Below are 25,270 nucleotides of genomic sequence, written 5' to 3'. Positions count from 1 at the left end.
GTTAATATTTATCTTTTCTTATCCCGCGGGTACACACGGGCCAAGGCAACCATCACAGAAGAGGACGTTCGGGGGTATATTATTCAAAGTTGTTTTATTAACCCGAACATTCTAACTGTGACTGAAATCCCAAGGGAGCGGCCAGTGACCGAGAGAAACTCCCAAAGGCCAAAACCCAACCAGGATGCATCCCGAATTTCTGCAGAAGAACATGGAACTACCACCTAGGACATATTGGTAGTCCGGGTCCCCCAACTCCGAGGACTGGGACCAACGAGTCACTTTAGCTCGAAACTAAAATTATGTCCCCGGAGTGTTGTACCACTTACCCTCTCCAAGGTAAGCCCGAATCTGAGTGAGTAAATCTTTTCATTTAGTTAACCTTTCAGGGTGTAGGAGCATTTTTCCCCAAACCTGCTACTACCACAGTCGTAGATTTCCAACCTTAGTCATTTTTCCCCAGTGTATGAATCAACCCCATCATTTTCCATGTTGTTTTCATAAACTCACTCAGGGTGCTCCGGTGCCTTTAAACCAGTCAAGCACAAGAGTTAATATTTTAATTTTCTTACCAAAATAATTGAATCAAACCACGTACCTTCATTAGGTATCTAACCCATATCGCCCATTGAGCAAGGTTTCCCAACCAAACCCCTAGTAAAAAGGGATAACCATGAATTACTTAATCATTTGCCCATTTAGGTTACCACTAGATTATTTCCTTTTAATTCAGAATGCTCCAAGGAAAAGAAATTCACATACTCTGAATACGGTAATATACAATGTCAATACATAACATTTCTTTGATATGTCTCACTCATTTTCTACATTAAGAGATCAAGGAATTGTCTTAAGACTTTAAAACTATCATTGGTGTACAACTGCTACTCTAAGGCGGAAGTTGGAATGTAAGAGAACTTACAGTTTTATGTGGAATCTAAGCCAAAAATCACAAAGACTGTAAACCCATTCAGCCTATTTCAGTAATACAAACACAGAAATTTCGTGCACAAGAGAAGTGACAACTAGGTATTATTTAGCTAGCATATTGAAATTCTAAAATCCAACATGAACCACTCAGCCATTCTACTGTATCCCACAAGTTAACTAAGTGATGCACAACACGCTGGGTTACACAAAAAATAAAAGACAGAACCAGAATTCATTCAACCGCATGAACTAAACACATTTTTTTTTTCCAGTTCAGCCATCATACAACATATACATCAAACAATGGTTTCAGCCATTCTAGTGCATTTTACAGGATTATTAAGTATTAAACCGCATGTCGTATTATGCAGAATCAACAAAAAGAAACAGCTACTTGACCTATACCAGACTCAAACATGAAATACATTGGTGGTAACGGATCAAGCATCGGCTCTTTTGCATGAAATTACCAGAAGTATTAATTCTGTTACGGGGAATTTTCTAAAAACATAAAACACCAAATTTCATATTCAACACAAGGGATTTGCACAGCATAAATTCTAAAATTCATGAGAATATAGTCCCAGCCAAGTCATGCAGTCCCAAAGGTTATATACGACGCTAAATCATAAATTTACAGGAATGTATATATATTTATATGTATATATACATATATCAGAAATATCAGAGGAATGTGTATACAACTGAAATCACGAATTTCAATAAGGTAGATCAAATAATCATGAAATTCCAAAAGACATACACAGGTAATAACCCATAAAAGAAAAATTTTAGAACAGGATTAGATCAGGATTTCCCCTAAACTGCATAAAAAGTCTCTCTTCTTACGAAACTGTGGCACACGGACAGTCCCCTCTTTCTCTTCTTCTTTTTTTTTCCATAATAATCTGAAACCCCCCACACACATACTCGATCCCTAAAAACAGAAATCCGAAACCCCCAAATTAAAAATTTGGGGTTTTCGGTTTGGGGTGACAGACAACCCCAATAGGAGATTTTTTTTTTTCATTTACTACTCGACAGTTTGGGTTTTGGACAACCCATATCCCACCCGATCCATGCTCGACCTGAACAAAAATTTTTACAAAAACCCTACCATTATCCGGCGAGGGTGTTGCGGCATCCACTGGAGGGGTCGGTCGGCCTGGACAGCACCACCACCGGAGAGGTCGGTTGCGTCTCCTGACACGGCTTCAAACAGCAGGCCCGAGCTCGGGGGAGGGGAATCCGAGGGTTAGAGAGAGAAGAGAAAGAAAGAGTGGGATTGAGAGAGAAAGAGGTTCGGGGGTCCCCTTTTGTAGGAGGGTGGCCACCCGAAAAGGAAGGAAGCTCCTTCCCCCGTCGGCTGCGATCTCCCCCAACTCCCAGACTCCTTGCGTGTTAGGGTTCCATTGAACCCTAACAGGTGATTTATCGGGGGAGGGGTTTTTCCCCCCTTTTGTTGTTTTTTTTTTTTTTTTCTTTTTATCGGGTTGCCCCTCCTTTTTAACCCTGTTCCTGTTTTCCCTTTTTACAGGGTGTGGGTCGGGTCCGGGTCCGACCCGCGACCCGCACTCGGGATCCAACCACGTGTTGGATCCGGGTCTTATTTAAAGATGTGGACCCATAGTTGGGTCCAAATCCCACCTAATAATCTATTTATATATATATATATATATTATTTATTTTCTTATTTACGTATATATAGATATTTAATAGGTTTATATGTATAAGGGTATCACTTAAGTATGGTTCTGGATCCGAAACTTGGATCCGTGCCCAATTCAACCTATTTTACGCATAAAACATTAAAATTTTTAATGGAAAAATTTGCACTTATTACACTCTCTCTCTCTCTCTCTCTCTCTCTCTCTCTCTCTCTCTCTCTGTTTCATGTAGATGTTGTACCAGATATCAAATCTGATATGGTATCAGAGCATTAGCCATCCTATGCGTGAAGAAGCTCTGAAACAGCAGATCGTGAACTGCGTGAACAGCGTGTTCCTCCTTTCAGCGTGAACAGCGTGTTCATCGAGATAGGGACAACGTGTCCATCGAGAACAGCGTGAGTAGCAGATCGTGAACAGCAGCACTGCGTGAACATCATGTGCGTGAAGAAGTTCTGAAACAGCAGATCGAGAATAGCAGCCTTTAAAATCTCATCCTCTGAAATCACCCCTTCTGAAAGTTGGTACCTTTCTTTTCCTTTCAGCGTGAACAGTGTGCTCATCGACTGTGTTCATCGAGAACATCGTGAACAGCAGATCGTGAACAGCAGCTCATCGACTGTGTTCATCCCAAGTTCTTTCTTTTCTGTTACTCTATCGTCTGTGTTGGTTCCAATTTTTTTTCCCTAAACATCACCGACTGTTGTTCCCTTTTTATTTCAAACCATTTTTTATTTGACACGTTTCCTTTCCTTTCCTTCATTGCTGTTTTAGTTTTCTTTGTGCAGCATTTTTTTGTCGTACAGGCATATGCCTTATTACAGTTTTACTGATTGATTAAGTGATCTCAAATCTGTTTATTTATTTTCATTCATCTTGTTTGCTTATTCATTATTCCACTGATATGGATTACTCTTTGTCTTCATCATCTGGTCCCTCTGCCAATTTCTTGAGTCAGCTCGTTACAGAAAAACTTACTCATTCTAATTTTTTGACCTGGAAAAGGCAAATCCTTCCTTTTATACGGAGTCAGGATCTCGATGAACATTTGGATGGTTTAGTTTCTATACCACCACGGCTTATTTTGCAGGAAACCAAGGATGAGAAAGGTGACACAATTACCATTTCCATTAAGAATCCAGAGTATACAACTTAGAGGAAGCGGGATCAGTCTTTGGTTGCTTATATTACGTCAACACTCTCTCAAAAAGTGTTGGTTACTCTTTCAGATAATTTCACTGCGGCGGATCTGTGGAGTAAGTTGTCACATACTTACTCTCAGATATCAGAATCCCGAGTTATGTTCTTAAAAAATGAATTTCAAAGTTTGAAGAAAGGCTCCATGACAGTCATGGAATACATAGGCCGCTTGAAGAGTATTACTGATCAATTGGATGTTGTTGGAAGTGCTATTGCAGATAAAGATAAAGTTCAACAACTTCTCAATGGATTGGTTCCTAACTTTGACATGTTTACCACAGCTTTATCATGCCTTCCTCACTTGCCCACTTTTGACAACCTCCAAGCGAAACTTCTCCAGCATGAGATGATTATGAAGCAAAGGGCAGAAGGAAATGAATCAGCTCGTCCTCATTCAGTTTTGGCCATGGACACTTCTATAGGTTTTGGACGATGGAATGGAGGGCATCAAGGAGGCAGAGACCGCGGACGTTTTGGGCAGGGAGGACATGGTATCTTGCCTACACCTAATATTTCAGGGGTTTTTAATACAGAGAATCAGAGGAGAGTGCCTACTTGTTTCTTATGTAACAAAAGAGGACATGTGAAAGCTGATTGTTGGTTCAATCTACAGAATAGAGGAAAAATAAACAAAATTGAAAATAAATCAGCTACTGCTCTGGACACAAAAGTGCCATCCACAGATGTGCAACAACTTTTGTTATCAGCATTGTCACAAATGACGATCAAGCAAAATGAACAAGGCGAATGGTATGTTGATTCAGGTGTCGCCACACATGTTACGGGTAATGCGGGTAAGTTATCTCACTTATTGCCTTACTTTGAAAAAGGTAGTATAGTTACGGGAGATGAAACTTATCACTCCATTAGTCATACTGGCAATGCACGTATCCCTATGTCAAAGTCCTCACTTCACTTGTCCAATGTCCTTCTTGCTCCTAATATTAAAAAAAACATTGTTTCTGTAGCTAAACTTGTTGACGATATGAATTCTTCCGTCGAATTTACTCCCTCTTCTGTTTATGTTAAGGATCTACGAACGAAGGAGACGTTCGCTAAGGGGGAGCGACAAGGAAACATGTACGTCTTCAAGGAGATTCCTTCAGTGTCTTCGTCTTCAGTCTCAGTCCTCTAGTTGAAGTCGTCCAAGCATTTTTCAGTGTCTTCGCCTTCAGAGTCTTTGTTTTTTCCTTCATTGGAAGTTTTTAATTCATCTCATTGTAATAAGCCAGATATTTGGCATAGTCGTTTGGGACATTGTAGTCGAGGTTTCGTTGAAAATCTTGTATCTGATGGTCTCCTTCCAGAGTCTAGTTTATGTTCATTTTCTGATAATAAAAATAAATGTTCTTCATGCGAACTCTGCAAAAGTCATGTTCTTCCTTTTCATATTATAAATAAAAGAGCTTCAAAGCCATTTGAGATTATTTGTTCTGATGTTTGGGGACCCGCACCTATTCCTTCTCTTTCTGGCAGTCGTTACTATGTTATCTTTATTGATTCCTATTTCCGTTATACTTGGATATATTTCTTAAAACACAAGCATGAAGTTTTTCAAATATTTCGGGAATTCCATTCGATGGTCAAAACAAAGTTTGCTTGTGATATTGTGCATTTACAATATGATGGTGGAGGAGAGTATTCATCGAACGAGTTTATTGCCTTTCTTCGGGATAAAGGAATAAGTCGACAGGTTTCTTGCCCTCATACTCCTCAACAAAATGGGGTTGCAGAGAGGAAACACAGGCATATTGTTGAGAGCGCGATGAACATGTTACATGATAGCAATGTGCCCGTTAGTCTTTGAACAGAAGTTTTTCACACATCTGTTCATAACATAAATCGTCTTCCTATGGCACTTTTGGATCGGAAATCTCCCTATTATACTTTATTCGGGCAACATCCCTCTTACGATGAGCTGCGTGTTTTTTGTTGTGTATGTTATGTACATGTTGATTCATCTCTGCGAAATAAGTTTCAGGACAAGGCTGTCAAGTGCATATTTGTTGGGTATGCAGATGAATACAAAGGTTATCGATGCTATGATCCTACTACAAAACGTATTAGGACCTCCAGAAATGTTGTTTTTGATGAACGAAATTTTCAGGTCAATGACTCTGCAGCGTTGCCATCTCGAGAATTAGAAGTATATGATCCATGGATGAGCGCAAATCTTTTTGCTAATACAGGAGAAACATGTCAGACAAATTGTCCTTCCTTCGGCTTGAGTAGGGAGTTGAATGACTCACAAATGCATGTTGAATTATCTCTAGTTGAGTCTCCAGTTGAGCCACCCTCAGTAGAACGCTTCTCTGAGCATATATACACTAGACGGGACAAAAATACAGAGCCGAGGAATGTGGAAAGCATCGCCAATGATTTGGCTCAAAGGTCATCACGATTAAGCATTCTATTCAACGATGGGTGAGTTATGAGACCTTCTCCCTTGATTTCCAGTTGTTTATGTCTCAGCTCACAAAACAGGATGAACCTACTTGTTTTAATCAAGCTCTTCAATCCCGTCATCGGACTGAAGCTATGAATGAAGAAATGGAAGCTCTTCATGAATGCCAGACTTGGGAAATAGTCCCTCGGCCAGAAGGAAAGAATGTAGTTGGCTCAAAATGGGTTTATAAAACAAAGTATAAGCCTGAAGGAAGCATTGACAGATATAAGGCACGACTTATTGCTCGAGGATTCACACAACAATATGGTGAAGACTACGATGAAACTTTTAGTCCGGTAGTCAAAATGGGTACTATTCGTGTCATCATATCCCTAGCAGTTAATCGAGGTTGGAGCTTTAGCCAGATGGATGTTAAAAATGCATTTTTGAATGGAACTTTAAAGGAAGAAGTGTATATGGAGCAACTTCCTGGTTATGCCGAGAATGATCCTACTACCTGGGTGTGCAAACTAAGGAAATCTCTATATGGGTTGAAACAGGCGTCCCGTTCCTGGATTGAAAGTTTCTCTATGCAAATTCAAAGTTATGGTTTTAGAAGATGCTCTCTGGATCACTCACTCTTTATTCACCAAAAGGCAGACATTATTATACTTCTTCTTATATATGTTGATGACATTGTGATCACTGAGAGTTCAGATAATCATGTGCAAGACGTGAAGCAGTTTTTAATGAAAACTTTCAAAATGAAAGATTTAGGGGAGTTGAGGTACTTTCTTGGTGTGGAAGTTGACAGACAACAAGACACATTGACACTCATGCAACAAAAATACACTCTTGACCTTCTGGAAAGAGCCGGGATGACGAATTGCAAACCAGTCAGTACTCCTAGTGTATTACATCAAAGGCTGAGCTCTGAAGATGGTCATCTTTGTGTCAACCTTACAATGTATAGAAGTCTCGTGGGAATGTTACAGTACTTGACCTTTACTAGACCTGATATAGTTTATGCTGTCAATCAAGTATCCCAGTTTATGCATGCTTCAACGGAGGGTCATATGGAAGCTGTGAAGCGCATTCTACGCTATTTAAAAGGAACTATAGGAGACGGACTTGTTTATCGCAAGAACGATAATCTGCATAGAGGACATGAACTCATCACTTATACAGACGCAGATTGGGCAGAGGATCCAGATGAGAGACGATTTGTCTTTGGATATTGTGTATATATTGAACACAATTTAGTGTCCTGGAGCAGCAGAAAACAAAAGGCAGTGGCACGATCGAGTACAGAGGTTGAATACAGATCGATGGCTGCAGGCACGGTAGAAGCCACATGGATTAAACACTTATTGAGTGATCTTGGGGAGACAATTATTCGATCTTTTCTTCTATGTGACAATCAAAGCACAATAAACATTGCATGTAATCCTATCCAGCATAGCAGAACAAAGCACATTGAGATTGATCAACATTTCATACGGCAGAAAGTCGAGATGAAGGAGATAGAACTACGTCATGTTCGAACAGAAAATCAAGTGGCAGACTTGTTTACCAAGGGGTTAACAGGACGCCAATTTTGGCTATTGAAGAGCAAGTTGTACATGATCCAAAATCACGTACAACTTGAGGGAGGGTGTTAAAATATAGCTTGCGTATGGATCTGGATCCAGATCCATACGCATGGTATGTTAATAAAACACATGTTGTATATTTCTCATTAATGGCATCCTTGTAATATCTCTGATATTACAAGGATAGTTGTATATCTGCTTCATATATATAAAGGTTAGGGCTTGGAGGTCGAGCTATTGAATGCCGCCCCAGCCATTGTGTTTCTCTCTCTCTCTCTCTCTCACTCTCTCTCTCTCTCTCTCTCTCTCTCTCTCTCTCTCTCCCTGTTTCCTGTAGATGTTGTACCAGATATCAAATCTGATATAAATCTTGTCAGTTCATGCATGCACCAACCCAAGATCATTGGAATCATGTTAGAAGATTCTTCGATATCTTAAAGGCACTATCACGTTTGGACTCCATATTCACAAGTGAGTCCTTTCAGCTTTTAGGGTATATGGACTGGTGTAACGACCCCAACTCCTACCTTTGAAAAATGCGGAATATATATATATATTTTTTTTTTTTTAAAGAGTCGCGGAAAACTTCCCAGAGACCTGGGGTCCCTACAGTTCCAATTTCAGTTGGATAACCACACACCACAAAGCAACTTACATTTATCAATCATAACCCATCCACTGAATTCTTTTATTAATGAATCAATAAGAGTAATATGTTCCATGTCAAAAATGAAATATCAAACTGTAGGAAATCAGAAGAACTAAAAGAAAATAACAGTAGAGCCACTCTGTCCGTAAGTGAAGTCGTCTGAAACAAATGTGACCCTCGTATCTCTCAGAAGCTAGTCGACTTCACTGATCACCTGTGCCTGGGAAAAACCAATAAAATAAGAGGGTCAGAAATCCGAAGAATTCTGCGTACAGGTTTCCCTAATGAATCAAATAAGAAAAAGAGCATAAATAAGATCCATGTAATATTTTGAGGAATACAATTATACTCAATTCTTAAGTCAATCAACCATTCATGCATAATTAAACAGTTAACAGGAGGGAACACGAAATATGCAACATTGATCATAACTTAATCAATAAGGCAATTAAATGTAAAATAGATCAACATCATACAATGATCAACATAAACAACTAAGTGAACAGGTAAATATGCATGAACTAATGCATAGCAGGAATATGCATGATTTGTGTGCAATGCATGAACCATTTATTATCTTCCATTTAAGTTTTCCTCTTTCCATATGCATGTCCTATTAAATGCACACATCCTTAAGTTCCTCTTTTTAATTACAGTGGCCCGCGGATACACCAAACGGGTACAATCCCCGAGGTTAAGTAGGGTTCCCGGGGTAGCTTCACACACAATTTGTATTTTGTTACCGGGTTCCAAACTTAGCCCACGACCGATATCAGGAAACAGCACCATCCATCGGAACCTTGGAAAACAGCATCCAAAGTCGGGGACACCAGGGAAAACAGCATCCACTGGCGCCACTTTCTTGGTATACCAAAACCAACTCACAGTTGTGACTAACACACCACTCCCGGGTAAAGTGGCGGCTCTCCCTAAAACCGTGGCCAGGAGAAGAACCTCAATATCGGGTTTAGGGGCAACAAAACGCACACGGAGTTTTTGTATCCTCACGGTTTCCCCTAAACCGCAATATCCAAGATTCCCATGCTAACGCAAGGACATCAAGGAGAAAGTGAATTACACTGTTCTTTATTTTCTTTTATCTGGTTATTAATTCATTTCTTTTACGTTTGCAAATTTACATGCCGAATTAATAACATAAGCTTGCACATCAGCATGCTAAGCTTTTCATGGGACCACCGCCCATGACAACATAGAACAGTGTGGTAAAACAACAAATCTCACATTTGATTTGTTGAAATGCATCAAAATAATTAAAACGGAGAACAACTAGTTCTCGAGGCTCACCCAGCCCCTGATGATCCAATTTGATCATCACAATATTCATAAGCATAAATCCTCAATCACATGCCACTATGCATTCTTTTCACATGCTTTCCAATGCGCATTCATGTATGCAAGTTGTGCATGAATCAATAATTTCATAAGCATAAGCATAAATTCACACCCCCACATTAAATGCATGTTTTCATGACATGCACGTACTCATGTCAAATGCAATAGTTCATTCATGAATCAATCCAATTAAAACATACGAACAACCATGCAGTTTTGATCTAAATTCCATATGTGTATATGCACAAGTACACTCACTTACAACAATAATTTCGAACAAGGATTATTTATCAAGTTTAAGCACCTAAGGAAACATCACCCTGAATAAGCATAACATAACCAATAGGCATATGGAACATACATAAAAACTTAATTCTATATAAGGCAGGATTTGAACTCATAACCACACATGTACATGACAAACATGTTACCTACTTAGCTAAATGCACACTTTATGAGTCAAATTGTGGATTTAAAATAACATCTAGTTTATATAAGGTTTTTCTTGAAATTGGCTATTCAAGCTTTGCCGACTTAATTGACTAGGGTTAAACCCAATTTCATTATCCAGAGACATGTGGTCAACCCAGCATAATGGTCCGTGAAAAAGTCAATCCAACTAAATAATGAATAGTATCTAAGTTTGCATGAGTACCAATCAGACTAACTGCATGACATGATTTATAACAATCTGCAGCTTAACTGCCAATAGATAATAAACGCTCAACAATATTACTATGATGGTGGCTGAACCCAGCATTATATGATGTTGTAGCTTAGAAAATCTTTTGAACTAATAATTCTACAGACAGCTAAAAGAAATAAAAAGACCTCAAGACGCAAATCTGCAGCTATAACACCAGACCAACCAACTGATCAGAATCATCAGATGCACATGCAGTTCATAGTTGTAATTCAGAAGAAAGCATATTTTTTTTTTTGAAAGGGTTACCTGATTTTATACATGTAATAGTATCAGTCACGTATATTTACTTAAACAGAATTCACACCAGTCCATCTACATACATCTTACAGAAATGGGTTTCACGATCACATGAAGAATCGGTAGATGCTGCCAGATTAAACATACTAACTCTGAATTTTTCATTGATAAACTTCTCATGACAATAGGGTGTAAATATGTGTATATTCTTTCCACTCACCGGACTGTGAGACATCACCAAAACTGGTAATGAATGGGTCCAATTCATACTAATGGATTATGATATATGTATGAGTACACACACACACACACACACACACACACACATATATATATATATATATATATATATATATATATATATATATATATATATATATATATATATATATATGTATATATATATATATATTCCAAACGGACCCATGTATCTCGTACATGGTCTGTTCCAGGTGTGTTGTACAAGACCAGATTTATACCGGTATATTCACTTATGGTAAATCATATCTATGCATACATAAGGCTCTTATGCATCTACGTGTGCTGTGAACATAGGCCAGAACAGAATGTGTGTTTCAAAATAACAAAAATGTGCACAGAAATTTTGTTCTCTATCTACATGCATAAAAGGTCAACATGTTTATCTTTTAAACTTAAGACTAATGAAGGCACAATTCCCATCTTACACACGTTTTTCCCTAAATCAACAGATTCAATGTACTATACCCATAAACCACCATAAATCTATTGATTCCTCATAGGTCAAGCATAAAAGAAATTCAGATTTTTATGGATTCCTTAAAAACAATACCTAAATCGTATTTAGTTTTTTTTTTCCCATTCGAGCCAAAAGAAAAACCCGTACCTTGTTGAAGATTTCTCCGACGGTCTTTCCGGCAAATCGAAGGCTGCCGTGGCGGAAACAACGAGCTAGCTGGAGTCGCCCCTTCCCTGCTACCGTGACAGGGAGTGTGGCTATTTATTGCCGCGGCCCTCGGTGGTTGTGGGTGGCCAAAGCTCGCCGGCGACCTCCACCACTCCGATGCACGCCCCCACGAGAGAGAGAGAGAGACGAGGGAAGGGAGAAACGAGAAAGATGAGGGAAGAGGGTGAGACCCCCTCTTCCACCTCCCTTTATATTGCCGAAACCCCCCTCTTCCGAGAGGCGCGGGGTTCGGTTACGCCAGCCGAGCCCCCCCTTCCTTTCTGGAAATGGCAGGAATCATGCCCTAGGCATGATTCTTGCTCCTTCCTCCTTTTAAAACAAGAGCAGCCCGATGTAGGGTTTTAAAAAAACCCTATCGGGTTATGGATCCGGGTCGGGTTCGACCCGGGTCCAAGAGCTTCTTACCTTTTAAACTTAAATTCTTTTTTTTTCTTTAACGAGAGGGCCGGGTCTGCGACGTGCGGCTCGGGATCCAAACCTGACCGGACCCTTGCCTTCCACTAGGTCATCCATGGATTGGATCCAAATGGATCCAATCGTGGATCCCCTAAAAATTCTCATATAATATATATTTTTATATATTTTTAATCAGGTATACGAATATATAGGGTATTTTACCTATATCCAAATGGATCCTATCTGGGTATTGGATCCGAAATGTGGATCCCACGCCCATACATACATTATATACGTAGTTATCTCTTAAATAATTCGCCAAATTGAAAAAATTTTCACTTATGTAATTACATATATGTTTTATGAGATAAATACATGTATAAAGACCCCTTTATGGACCCCGGATCTGCGAATTGGATCCCGGGCCCAAATCACATTGTTAAGAAATATATATCATAATATATTTAAATAAAAACCTAAAAATTAAGGTTATTACAACTGGGCAGGTTGCCCGGATGATAAGCGATCTACAAGAGGTTACCTTACTTTTCTTGGTACAAATCTGCTTTCCTGAATTTTGTCCAAGCACCAAACTATTACAAAATCAAGTACTGAGGCAAAATATAAGGCTTTGGCAGGTGCTGTTTCTAAACTTACCTGGCTGAGTATTTGTTGCATGAATTGCAGGGTGAAGAACAAAATACACCTATTATTTGGTGTGACAATCTTGGGCCACATATCTTGCAACAAATCCTGTTTTTTCATGCTTATATGAAGCATATTGGAATCGATTTTCATTTCGTTTGAGAGAAGGTTAAAAGAGGTGAACTTGTTAATTTATCACTCAAGAGGAACAACTGGCAGAAATATTAACCAAACCACTTCCTGTGGCATAGTTTGAAGCTATTAGATACAAGTTCAATCTCACCGATGGGGAGATGAGCTTGTGGGGGAGTATGATAAGGGAAGTTGCTCTCAAGAAAGGAATGAGTTTAGAGAATTAGAAAGTCCTCTCATTGCAAGGAAGCTTTGTAACATGGGAATAAAGAAACCTAGTTGTAATAGGAAAGTATGTGATGTTGGGAAACCATGTAATTGGAATAGGGAAGTCCTAAACAAACTAAGACTCCTATTCCCCATTGTAACAGGATAAAAAGATGTAAATAAGCATCTTCTCTCTCTGCAAGTGGTTGAATAGAGAGAGAAAGAGTGTTCAGTCCATGGACGTAGGATTGTGGAAGAGCCAAACCACATAAAATTGGTGCACATATCGTGTGTGTCTGCTTGTGCATGAGCGAGTCTGATAACTTATCAAGATATATATATATATATATATATATATATATATAGAGAGAGAGAGAGAGAGAGAGAGAGAACCTGTGATGCCTTCAATTCAAGTTCCTCCCATTCTGCAGATGGAATAGTCCCTTTAACTATTCCAGCTCCTGCATAAATTAATGCTCCAAGGCCCTACGAATACGTTAATTAAGCAATTGACTCAGATAATGGGCCTTCATTTTTCCAACAAGCAACAAATAAGGTGCTTAAGTGAACAGTAGACTGGCAAAGAAATCAAGACTTCCAATGGGAATCCAAAAATTGCACCGCAAATCAAATTTCCGTGACTCCATAAAATGCACTATGTGTAAATCTAGGATTTCTTTCTTTTATTAGCCAAGAGAATGAGCTTTTTTTTCACATCTGCAAATCACATGGTTTACCACCATCTTGGTATGACTTTGGTTTTCTTTTATCAATGGCTTGGTTTTAGCTTGCAGACCATTACCTACAAAATTGCCCCTTGATTAGCAACCTTCAGCCATAGAATTAGCAATTTTGACATTTTTTTTATAATTTGTGTAGGATCCCTGTATACCAAGGTTTTTCAAGATCCAGCTACATTACGACGGCACCATAGGAGCTGCAGATAATGCTACCCAAATGTCAACAATCATGCACGATAAGCAAAAGTATCTATCTTTTACTTTTTTATTAACACAATAGGAATCGTAAACATAAGTTTAATGAAAACATCTGAAAATTAAAACAACTTTGGGCGGGGGGAGAGAGATGGGGATGTGGTGGTTGTTGCAGGGTTTTAGCAAAAGGAAGTCTTGAACGTTATTCTTTTTGGAGATGCATCCTTTAGTCTTTTTTTGTTAATAAATCATATTAGAAGGTCTCTTTTCTTATCATTCTTCATCTCCCTTTGCCTTTTACCATTTTTGTTTGGGGGGGTGAGGGGGGAGGTGAAGGGAAGAAGATATATACAAGTGTAACAAATTGAAACTTGTTGGTTATGTTCTAAGGGTCAAAAATTAGTTGAGCATTGTGGTGTTTGCCCATATGCTTGCTATTGGTTTTCTAATCAAGGTTCCACATGTTTCTCCATTATTCATAGCCAAAGTTTTCTTTCATTTGCAAATGCCTTTTGCATGGAGTTTTTTCTCCAAGGAATCAAATAGAAGGGAAGAAGTTCAATTTAAGGGATACTAATGATTACAGTACAGGATTTTAAACTGTGTTTTGGTGGGGGAGAAGATTTGGCCCCAATAATCATCCAACAATTGTTTTGAGCATAAAACTAAATCCCCTAAAGTTTAAAAGCAGTTTCAATCTTGATTTGATAAGGGGGTCTCGCAATGCTTGTCTGGATCTGAATCTGAACCTAATTAGGCTATCTGATTATGTAGGCTTCAGGAATTCCCACGTCCAAACAGAATTCAATCCACTTATGAAATGAAATTCATAGCCAAAGTCAAGTTAAATACAGAGTTGTAACCCGGAAACAGAAACATCAACAAGAGAAGACCAAAATCTGAAAAATAAAACCCCAAAGCTATTCAAAAACCCAGAAAAGCAAATCCAGGTCAGAATCATGAACTTCTCTTACCTTATCTACTAGCCCAGACCTAATCCCAACAGCAAATTCAGTTTCTCTTCCTCCAAACCACCCAACAGGCCCAGCATACATTCCCCGGTCAAACCTTTCTGGCATAGCAGAAACTAGATGGTCACCAAAACGGACACACACACACAGACATGAAAGCACATGCATATGCACACTTCCCCACACACAGACAGACACATATATGCATGCTTAAATTCTGAGGTATCTTCTTTTTATAAAATTTTTGACAAATTGATACAGAAAAATGACAGAAATTACCAGTTTCTTCTATAAATTGGCGTGCCTCATCAGTAGGGAATCCGCATACTGCTGGAGTAGGGTGAAGAGAAGAGAGGATGTCAAACTGCAAGACCCATTGAAATAATTTTACTCTTTTACTGTGCATACTTCCATGAATGTGATAACATTATAGTTATTCAGTCAAAATATGTAGAGGAACAGCAAATGCCAAGAGCAAGATTTCTAGAAATTAAGTATCATGTATGAAGTATGAACATTTGTTTAGAAGTCATCTCCTCAAACCATGAAATCATATCCAACAAAGATGTTAAAGAAAAAGGAGATCAGAATTTTTTATCATAAAGGAAACTAACTGGGCACTCTTCATGGTAAAACAATCATGAGAACTTCTTGCCTTCCAATTAAAAAAAATGAACATATTTTATTACTATATATATAAAGAGAGTGAGTGAGGGAGAGAGCTTACTTCATCATCTTCACTTCTTAATTTTCCCAGGATCCGAGCACACAGATGCTGCACCCTTGGTAGTTTTAAGATTGTTTTTTCTGGATCTACTAGCACTTGTTTGCATATTATCTGAATAATAAACAAAGAAATGGAGACAAGTAGAAAAAAGGAAGTGAAAGGCAACAGAATTGATCCTACCTCTAGCTTTCTTCTGATGGTCTCTCTAACTATCTCAAATTCAAGGTGATCTTTTGGACTGCAAATAGATGAATACATTAGTTTCTCATAAAACCATGTGATAGGTAGCAACTGTATTATGCAAACAGCAACTCATTGCAAAGAATGAAGCATACAAAGAAACATATTTAAGCAGTTATGCATTCGTCAGAGAATCTTTGTTGGACCAAGGTGAGAAATGAAAAGATCAATAGTATGCCTAAAGCATGCCATAAAGCATAAGAAGAAGGGATAGATAATAAGCCGCCATAATATATCCATTATTTTATTCAAAACCTAAAAAACTATAATATGATAATCTGAAAAAAATCATTAAGTCGTGAATATGTAATGAATTAACCAAAACATACAAAAACAAGCCATAATTCATTCTCAAATGAAGCAATGCTTTCCCTGCTAATCGCTTTAAGGAAGTAGTGACCTAGGTAACCCACTGGATCATATGAAATGAGATAGAGAAACCTATAAGCTTGAACATCAATTTCAGTAATCTTAAGATGCCGAGGAGCATAAAATTATAAATGCTACTTGTAACGAGATCACCACCAACACAAAGTAAACTCACGAGCTTCAAGAACACACAAGGCACAAAAGCACTCACATAAGCCACTAAGGGCTCACACACATAGGACACTAAGGGCACCAAGGAGGAATCACAAGAGAGCACTCACAAACCCTTTTAAAAATTATTAATTTTATGTATAGGATAATGCACAAAAAATGCATTAATTAAGAGGGGGTGAAAGACCCCAATAATGAGACCTCATGTTGCTTCATCCACCTCCATGAGATTAATGATTCACCTAGAAAGGACAAAAACCTGTGGTTGAGAGCTTATTGTTAGGATCTATAAAGACTCGGTTTAAAAAAAAAATGTTTTGGATCCAGGTTGGATCCAACCGACGCAGGAGAGCAGAGCCCTCCTGCCCCCTTTTATTACGGCAGTGGAGGGGCGCTGCCCCTCCCTGCTTTGCCTGTTACGACAGTGGAGGGGCACCGCCCCTCCCTGTTTCGCCTGCTACAACAGTGGAGGGGCACTGTCCCTCCCTGCTCTCTCTCTCTCTTCCCTTTTCAGCAGAGGAGGGCACAACCCCTCCCTGCTCCCACTTCTTCCTTTTTAGCAGGCAGGGGCGATACCCCCCTTGCCTCCTCTCCTTTGTTCGCAGAGGGGCGACGCCCCTGCCTCCCCTTCCCGATTAACAGGCAGAGGCAACTCTCCTGCCTCTTGCCTCATTTTTTTTTGGTTAGCTGGCAGAGGGCGACACTCCTACCTCTCCTTCTCTTTGTTGTAGGTAGGCAGGGGCGACACCCCTACCTCTTCTCGATTAACAGGCAGGGGTGACGTCCCTGCCTCCTCTTCAAAATTAACAAGCAGGGGTCACCCCTGTCTCCATTTTCTCGGTTAGCAGGCAGGGGTGATGCCCCCTGCCTCCTCCTCTTCCCTGCCTTTCGCTAGGCAGACATAGCCGAGCTAGGCCCGGCTAGCACCGAGCCCAGGTCGGTTCAGTCTCGACATGAGCCTGGCTCAACCCAGTCAGCTCAAACCAGGTTTGACCCCTGGGATGCAGGCATTTCTTTGTCCAATAACATAAAAAGATTCCATCATTTTCTTCGTAGCACGACCAAATACCTTTTTGTTGTAATATCACGTATTTTTATACTTAGTCATTTTTCTGTTTTTTCTAAAATTTGGCCAAGACCGGGAGAAAAGTCGTTTGAACCTCGATTTTTAACTGATGCTTTTGACTCTAAGCTTGAACCAGGTCTCATCGACAAGGTCGAGACGAGCCAATCAAAGCGTAAGAAATAGTTATATTTTCGACCTTTCAATTTGAGCGAAATGTGGGTTATTTTGAGGCGAATTTCAGAATTTGATATTCGTGTAATATGTCATTGAATGAGTCTCACAACGCCGAGTGCAACGGTATGTAACATTTTCAAATTTAAGTTTCGGTTGGCCCAAAAATCATATTTTTTCTAAAAAGGAGCAGTTTGTCGATTTGGATCGGACTGGATCCAATAGTTTTGATCCGAATTAATATTTATCTTGACTCTATCCAAGACCCATATTGTAACGCCCCAAAATTTTAACCCAAATTTTTAAGGATTTTTTTTATATATATAACAGTGAAAACAAGTTATATGTAAAAAAAAGAGGTCGGGGTAGGCCTAGGAAGACATGGATGGAGGTGATAGGAAAGGATATGAATGCTTTGAACCTCACCGAGGACATGGCATTGGATAGAAATGACTGGAGGAGAAGGATGTAATGAAATATGCGGAAAAGCAAAAAGTGCATTAAGCACTTACAACATCCACTAAGGAACAAACAAAAGGGCTAACACCCAAACCCACAAGAGACAACACAACATAAAAATATAAAAGTCTCTTATTGAAAAGAGAGAGAGCTCTCTTAAGTGAAAAATACAAGAGGGGTTCACCCCTATTTATACACAAAAGAAGGAGAGGGGGGATGGCCAAGAGGCCTTAAAAGGAGAGCCACCTAGGGGCTCCCCATGTAGTCGTTGGGAGCCCCCAACGGTCACAAATGTGACCGTTGGGGGCCCCATCAACTACATGGTGGGGCCCCTTTTGTGTGAGCAAAAAAACATAAAAAAGAAAATTATAATTTACAAAAAATAAAAAGGAAAATAAAAGAAGAAAAATAAGTACCCCTATCGGGTACTTGTAAAATGACTAAAATACCCCTATCGGGTATTTTAGACAATTACATATATATATATATAAATATATATGAATTACATGTATTTTAACACCCTCCCTCAAGCTTTACGGGGATATAACCGAAAGCTTGTTAAGGAGAAACAAAAAGCGAGGAGCAGCAAGAGCCTTAGTGAAGAAGTCCGCCAACTGGTACTCTGATGTGACGTAAGGTAGTGCTATGGTTCCTCTTAGGTATTCATCACGTACGTAATGGCAGTCCATCTCAATATGCTTAGTGCGCTCATGGAAGGTGTGATTGCTTGCAATATAGATTGCGCTTTTGTTGTCGCAACACATCTTCGAAGGAGTAGAGATGACAATGCCCATATCACTGAGGAGGCTTCTTAGTCACACAAGTTTCATGGTTGTAGTGGCCATAGCACGATATTCCGCTTCCGTCGAGGACAAGGCTACTTTGTGTTGCTTCTTGCATCTCCAAGAAATCATAGAGTCACCTAAGAAAACACAAAATCCGGTAGTTGAGACTCGGTCATTGGGATTTCCTCCCCAATCTGCATCAGTATAAGCAATTAAATCAAGTGATGAGGCAGAGGAAAGAAAAACTCCCTTAGTTATGGTATTTTTGATATATCTGACGATCCTTAAGACTGCACTCATGTGCACGGTTGTAGGTGCATGTTGAAACTGACTGACAGAGTGGACGGCATGAGCAATGTCTGGCCGAGTGATGGATAAGTAGGTTAGAGACTCAACAAGTTGTCGGTAGGGAGTAGGATCCTCGAGAGGTGTTCCATCTTCCAACCTTAATTTTGCATTGATGACTTCTGAGGTTTTTGTCTTCTTATCATCGGAGATACCAGATTTAGAACAGATGTCAGCAACAAGTTTCATTTGAGAGAGAATGTACCCTCGAGGAGAGTACGCCACTTCAATTCCTAAAAAATATCTTAAGAAACCAATGTTAGACATATCAAAATTTTCTTTCAAAACCTTCTTAATATCATTAATGCCTTGCTCATCACTTCCTGTGATGATCATATCATCAACATAAAGTAGTAAAATAACTATTGAAGACCCTGCACTTTTTACAAACAACGTAGTGTCAGTATAACATGAACGAAAATTCAAACTTGTCATTACATTACTAAATCTATCATGCCAAGCCTTTGGGGCTTTTTTTAAACCATATAATGCCTTTTTAAGTTTGAGAATTTTACTTTTACCAATACATACTCCTGGTGGGGGATCCATGTAAACTTCTTCATTTAATTCGCCATTTAGAAATGCATTCTTAACATCGAGTTGATAGATAGGCCATTTTCTCACTGACGCAATAGCAATAAGAGTCCTAACACTAGTCATTCTAGCAACAGGTGCGAAGGTTTCTTCATAATCTATATCATATTCTTGAGCATATCCTTTAGCTACTAACCGTGTTTTATAACGTTCTAATGAACCATCACTCTTAGTTTTAATTTTGAAGACCCATCTACATCCAATTGATTTCTTTCCAGAGGGTAACGAAGTTATTTCCCAAGTTTTTGCCTTTTCAAGGGCACTAAGCTCTAAGTTCATGGCTTCAACCCATTGGGGAATATCTTTGGCCTCATTATAGTGTGAGGGTTCATGAAATGAATGCAACGCAATTAGACATGCTCTATATCTTGGAGTTAGGGACTCATAGGAAACAAACCTATTAGGAGGATTGGAGATCCGACCGGATCTCCTTAAAGAGGTTTCTTCTATGTTGGATCCTTGAGAGTATTTTTCTAAGGTGCTCATCTGAGTTTGTTGACCACGCCTAACATAGGTTTGGATTGGTCTATTATTTTCATCTATAACATTATCAAGAGGAATTTCCTCTAGGTCATTCAAAGACTCATTAGAGATTTCCTCTTCTTGAGGAGTCTCATCTTCTTGAGATAGAAGATCAAATAAAAAAGCATATTCACTTTCGTCAATATCTTTAGTTTTCACAAAACCATTTTCATTTTCCAAAAATGTTACATCTTTGGATACATAGAGTTTGTTATTTTTCAAGTCAAAACATCTAAAACCCTTTTGATTTTCTCCATATCTCAAGAAAACACATTCAATAGCTTTAGGAGATAATTTGTCCCGTTTATGAGTAAGGACAAAACATTACATCCAAAAAATCTTAATCTATTGAAATTGGGTGTTCTTTCAAATAGTTTTTCATATAGAGATGTATTTTGTAAGGATGAAGATATCATTCTATTTATTAAGTTGAGGTTAAGGCCGCTTCGGCCCAAAACTCTTTGGAATTTCTTTGGAAATAAGGAGTGTCCTAGTGGTTTCCATGATGTGTCTATGCTTTCTTTCGGCCAAGCCGTTTTGTTGGGGAGTCCTAGGACACGATCTTTGATGACAAATTTCATTTACTTCTAAATAGTTTTGACATTCATTTCATAAATATTCTCCACCCGAATCGGATCTAAGAGTAGAGATATTACTTGAAAATTGATTTTTAACTATCATATGAAATTTTTTGAAGAAGTCAAAGACTTCGGATTTTAAATTGAGAAAGTAGATCCATACATACCTAGTGTAGTCATCGATGAAAGTGACGTAATAGGAGTGCCCTCCTTTAGACATGACGAGGGAAGGACCCCAAACGTCCGAATGGACTAACTCAAAAGGTCTTTTGGACACAAAAGTTCGGTTTGGAAAAGGAGTAGATTTCATTTTGCCAAAAATACAATTCTTGCAAACAAAATGTTTCTCATTACAAAATTTCTTTCCAAATGGAAATGAGTACATTTTTGAGAAACTTGGATGTCCAAGTCTTTGATGCCAAATATCAATATTTTTATCTTGGACATGGTTACAAAAAGAGTTAGTGGGGAGTTTCAAGTTGCTCATGTAATAGAGATCTCCCCTCCTATGGCCTTGCCCAATCTGCTTCTCGGACCGGAGATCCTGTATAGAGCAATCCTTAGTTGAGAAGGAGATTTCACATCCATGATCACATATTTGAGCAACAGAGAGGAGATTTAAATTAAGTTGAGGTACAACTCTCACGTTTGGCACAAAGAAATCTTTTGAAAAGTTTAAAGTTCCAAAACTTTTTACTTGTAAGGATGTACCATCGGCAGTTGAAACATAGGAGTTTTTATAATTATTACATAAATCGGAAAGCTCATTTTCAAGTGGGGTCATATGAAAGGAAGCTCCAGAGTCAAGGATCCAAGACGACATACCTGGAGGAGAGGAAGAAGCTATGGCGGCACCCGAGGTTGATGGTATCTTGAGTAGAGTTTGTAGTGCTTCTGATAGTTGAGCAAAAGAAAAAGATTCATTTCCTTTGATGGCTTTCTCTTTCTTTTGAGTAGCTTCTTCAACGGAAGCAACCTTATTTTTAGGTGCTTCATTCAACTTAGGGCAATTAGGTCTTATATGACCCGGCTCTTGACAATGATGGCAAATGGCTTTTCTATAGTTGCCATTATAATTATTTTGCTTTCCAAAATGTGAAGGTTTGTAAGCTTTCATATGGTTGCCGGGTTTTGATACGGCCAAGACATCATCTCCTCCTTTAATCATGCCAAGACGAGTTTCTTCTTGGCATATTTCGGCAATGGCATCTTCCAAGGGAAGAGGCTTAGATCTATGTAGGAGGGAAGATATAACTTGTTCATATTCGGACCTAAGCCCATGTAAAAATTGGAAAAAGTGTTCTTTTTCCATTTGTTCTCTCCTTAATTCCACATCCACGCTAGAAACCCATTTTGGTTCTAGTAAAGATAGCTCATCACATAGGGGACCAAGAGTGCTAAAGTAATCCCTTACACTCATTTCTCCTTGCTTGATAGTCCGGATTTTTTCTTGAAGAAAGAATTGACGAGCAAGGTCTTTTGAGTAAACATACCTTTCATAAAGAACCATGCTTCATTCGCCATCCGAAACTTGGCAATGTTGGCGCAAATTTTGAGCTCCACATTGTTCATGAACCAAGCAAGAATCTTGGCATGCTTGCTTTCCCAATCTTCCACTTTAGATTGGTGATCTTCAATGACCTTCATGCGGGCAATGCCTTCAAGAGCTTTTTCTTGATCACCATCCATCTTAGTTAGTTGGAGTTGTGGTTCCGGAATGGTGCCCATAACGTATCCCCAAAGTTTTTTACCTTTGAGGTTGTTCTCCATGGCGGCGGCCCACATCATGTAGTTGGAGCCATTGAGCTTGAAGAAGAGATCAATCTTTTGTTCTCCTTCCATTTCAAACACTCACAAGAGGATAAATGGAGAGAGATACAACAAGAAAAAAATATAGCTACACGACTAGCTATATTAAGAAGAAGAGCATAAACAAGGCTCTGATACCATGTAATGAAATATGCGGAAAAGCAAAAAGTGCATTAAGCACTTACAACATCCACTAAGGAACAAACAAAAGGGCTAACACCCAAACCCACAAGAGACAACACAACATAAAAATATAAAAGTCTCTTATTGAAAAGAGAGAGAGCTCTCTTAAGTGAAAAATACAAGAGGGGTTCACCCCTATTTATACACAAAAGAAGGAGAGGGGGGATGGCCAAGAGGCCTTAAAAGGAGAGCCACCTAGGGGCACCCCATGTAGTCGTTGGGAGCCCCCAACGGTCACAAATGTGATCGTTGGGGGCCCCATCGACTACATGGTGGGGCCCCTTTTGTGTGAGCAAAAAAACATAAAAAAGAAAAATATAATTTACAAAAAATAAAAAGGAAAATAAAAGAAAAAAAACAAGTACCCCTATCGGGTACTTGTGAAATGACTAAAATACCCCTATTGGGTATTTTAGACAATTACATATATATATAAATATATATATATGAATTACATGTATTTTAACAAAGGATTCATGTGGAAGACCCAAAATGATTTTCTTTTTTGGTTCATATCGCCGACCCCAATTGTTTTGGGATGAAGGCGTAGTTGTTGTTGTATAACAGTGAAAACAAGTAATAATATAAGGTTAAACATTTCGAAACATCACAGTGGAGAGCAAGCCAAATCATTTATTTCATTTCATTATCAAATGAATAATAACATCAGAGTTTTAATTGACATGAACAAATAAATTACAATGAACCCAAACTATCCCGGGAACAGTAAATCCAAAAATCTTGATCTGATGCTTCATCCCGCAGCCGCTCATAAACCCTATTTTTTACCTGAAAAATAGTAAATTTATAGGAATTAGACTACAACAGTAACACCCCAAAATTTCAAACTTGTTGTAACGACCCCAATCCATACCCTTTGAAAATGCGGAATATTTTTTTTTCTAAGAGTTGCGGAAACCTTCCAAGAGATCTGGGGTCCTCACAGTTCCAATTTCCATTGGATAGTCCAACCACCACAAACGACCTTATAACCATTATCCATAAGAACCAACTAAAACTCTTTTATTAATGAACCAATAAGAGTCTCATACACAACACAAAGTGAAGTAACAACTGCAGGAATTAAAAAGAACTAAAAGACGCCAAAGTAGAGCCATTATGTCCTCTGCTGAAGCTGACAAGCTCAAGTATGACTCTCATCCATTTTCAGTAGTCAGTTCAACCTCACTGTTCACCATGTCCTGTGAAAAAACAACAAAATAGGGTGTCAGAACCGAAATTCTGAGCACAACTACTTCTAAAGAAACCAGGTGAGACAAAGAACATGGATAAGATTTCATGCAATGATTTGAGTGAATACAGATATAAAATTTACAGCATTCAAATATTCATACTTACCAACAATTACATATGTTCACCAGTCAAGAACAGTAAAGCAGTACCATATATCAAGAACTAAATAACCAAACCTTGCAGCATGATTTCAAGAAGTAAATCATATGCTACCACCAAATCATGTCATGATATAGAGAATGATTCAAACATGTATGATCTAATGCATAACAGGGAAATACATGATTATGTGCAATGCATGATTCCTTTTTGTTATCTTTCATTTAAGTTCCATCTTTCCATATGTATGCCCTATTAAATGCACACAACTTTAAGTTCCTCTTTTTAATTACCGTGGCCCGCGGATACACCAAACGGATACAATCCCCGAGGTCAAGTAGGTTCTCAGGGTAGCTTAGCACACAATTTGTATTTTATTACTGGGTTCCAACTTAGCCCTTGACCGAATCACCTTCGGAACATTAGACCTCCGCATCTAATGTCGGGGACACAAGGGACACCCCAGGCCCACATGTGTCACTTCTTTGGTACCATAAACAACAGTTGTGTCAAACACATCACTCCCGAGTAAAGTAGCAGACTCTCCCTAAAACCGTGGCCAGGAGAAAGAATCTCAATATCGGGTTCAGGAGACCAAATTACAGCACACAGAGTTTTTGTATCCTCACAGTCTCCCCAAGACCAGATATCTAAGATTCTCATACTCCAGATGAGATATCCCAGAATGTATATTACATTGTTCTTATTCATTATATTTTTATTAAAGTTAATTTCTTTAAGTTTACAACACTATATGCAAAAGTAAAGTAAAAACCCACATCCTCCCTTGCGGGGACCCATTTGGGACTTCAACCCGTGTAAACACATAGAACAATGCAATACAAGTAATTATGATTTTTGCGATGCCTTTAAAAGTAAACAAAGAAAGAGCAAACCAATGCTCGAGGCTCTCCAGGCCTGCGATGACTCATTTCAATCGTCGATG

At 38.9% G+C, this 25,270-nt stretch overlaps 1 protein-coding gene across 6 annotated transcripts in view; it reads right to left on the bottom strand.

The window, feature by feature from the left end:
* Positions 1 to 25,270, bottom strand: part of LOC149828524 (isochorismate synthase 2, chloroplastic-like) — a 239,968-nt gene that overhangs the window by 42,423 nt on the left and 172,275 nt on the right. For 4 of the 6 annotated variants that reach the window (XM_090017631.1, XM_090017628.1, XM_090017629.1 and 1 more), the window contains 5 exons: positions 15,860 to 15,917; positions 15,680 to 15,790; positions 15,232 to 15,316; positions 14,956 to 15,053; positions 13,440 to 13,532 (listed from right to left, as the gene is read on the bottom strand). In XM_090017631.1, the coding sequence (XP_089873757.1) occupies positions 13,440 to 13,532; positions 14,956 to 15,053; positions 15,232 to 15,316; positions 15,680 to 15,790; positions 15,860 to 15,917 (445 nt within the window). The remainder of the gene's footprint in view (positions 1 to 13,439; positions 13,533 to 14,955; positions 15,054 to 15,231; positions 15,317 to 15,679; positions 15,791 to 15,859; positions 15,918 to 25,270) is intronic. The other 2 variants (XM_090017632.1, XM_090017633.1) reach the window with 1 other exon arrangement.

Source organism: Nuphar pumila, chromosome 9, assembly GCF_984573655.1.
Source record: "Nuphar pumila chromosome 9, dmNupPumi1.hap1.1, whole genome shotgun sequence".
NCBI lineage: Eukaryota > Viridiplantae > Streptophyta > Magnoliopsida > Nymphaeales > Nymphaeaceae > Nuphar > Nuphar pumila.
Note: the sequence above shows the minus strand (reverse complement) of the source record. Positions and strands in the feature narration are given on the sequence as shown.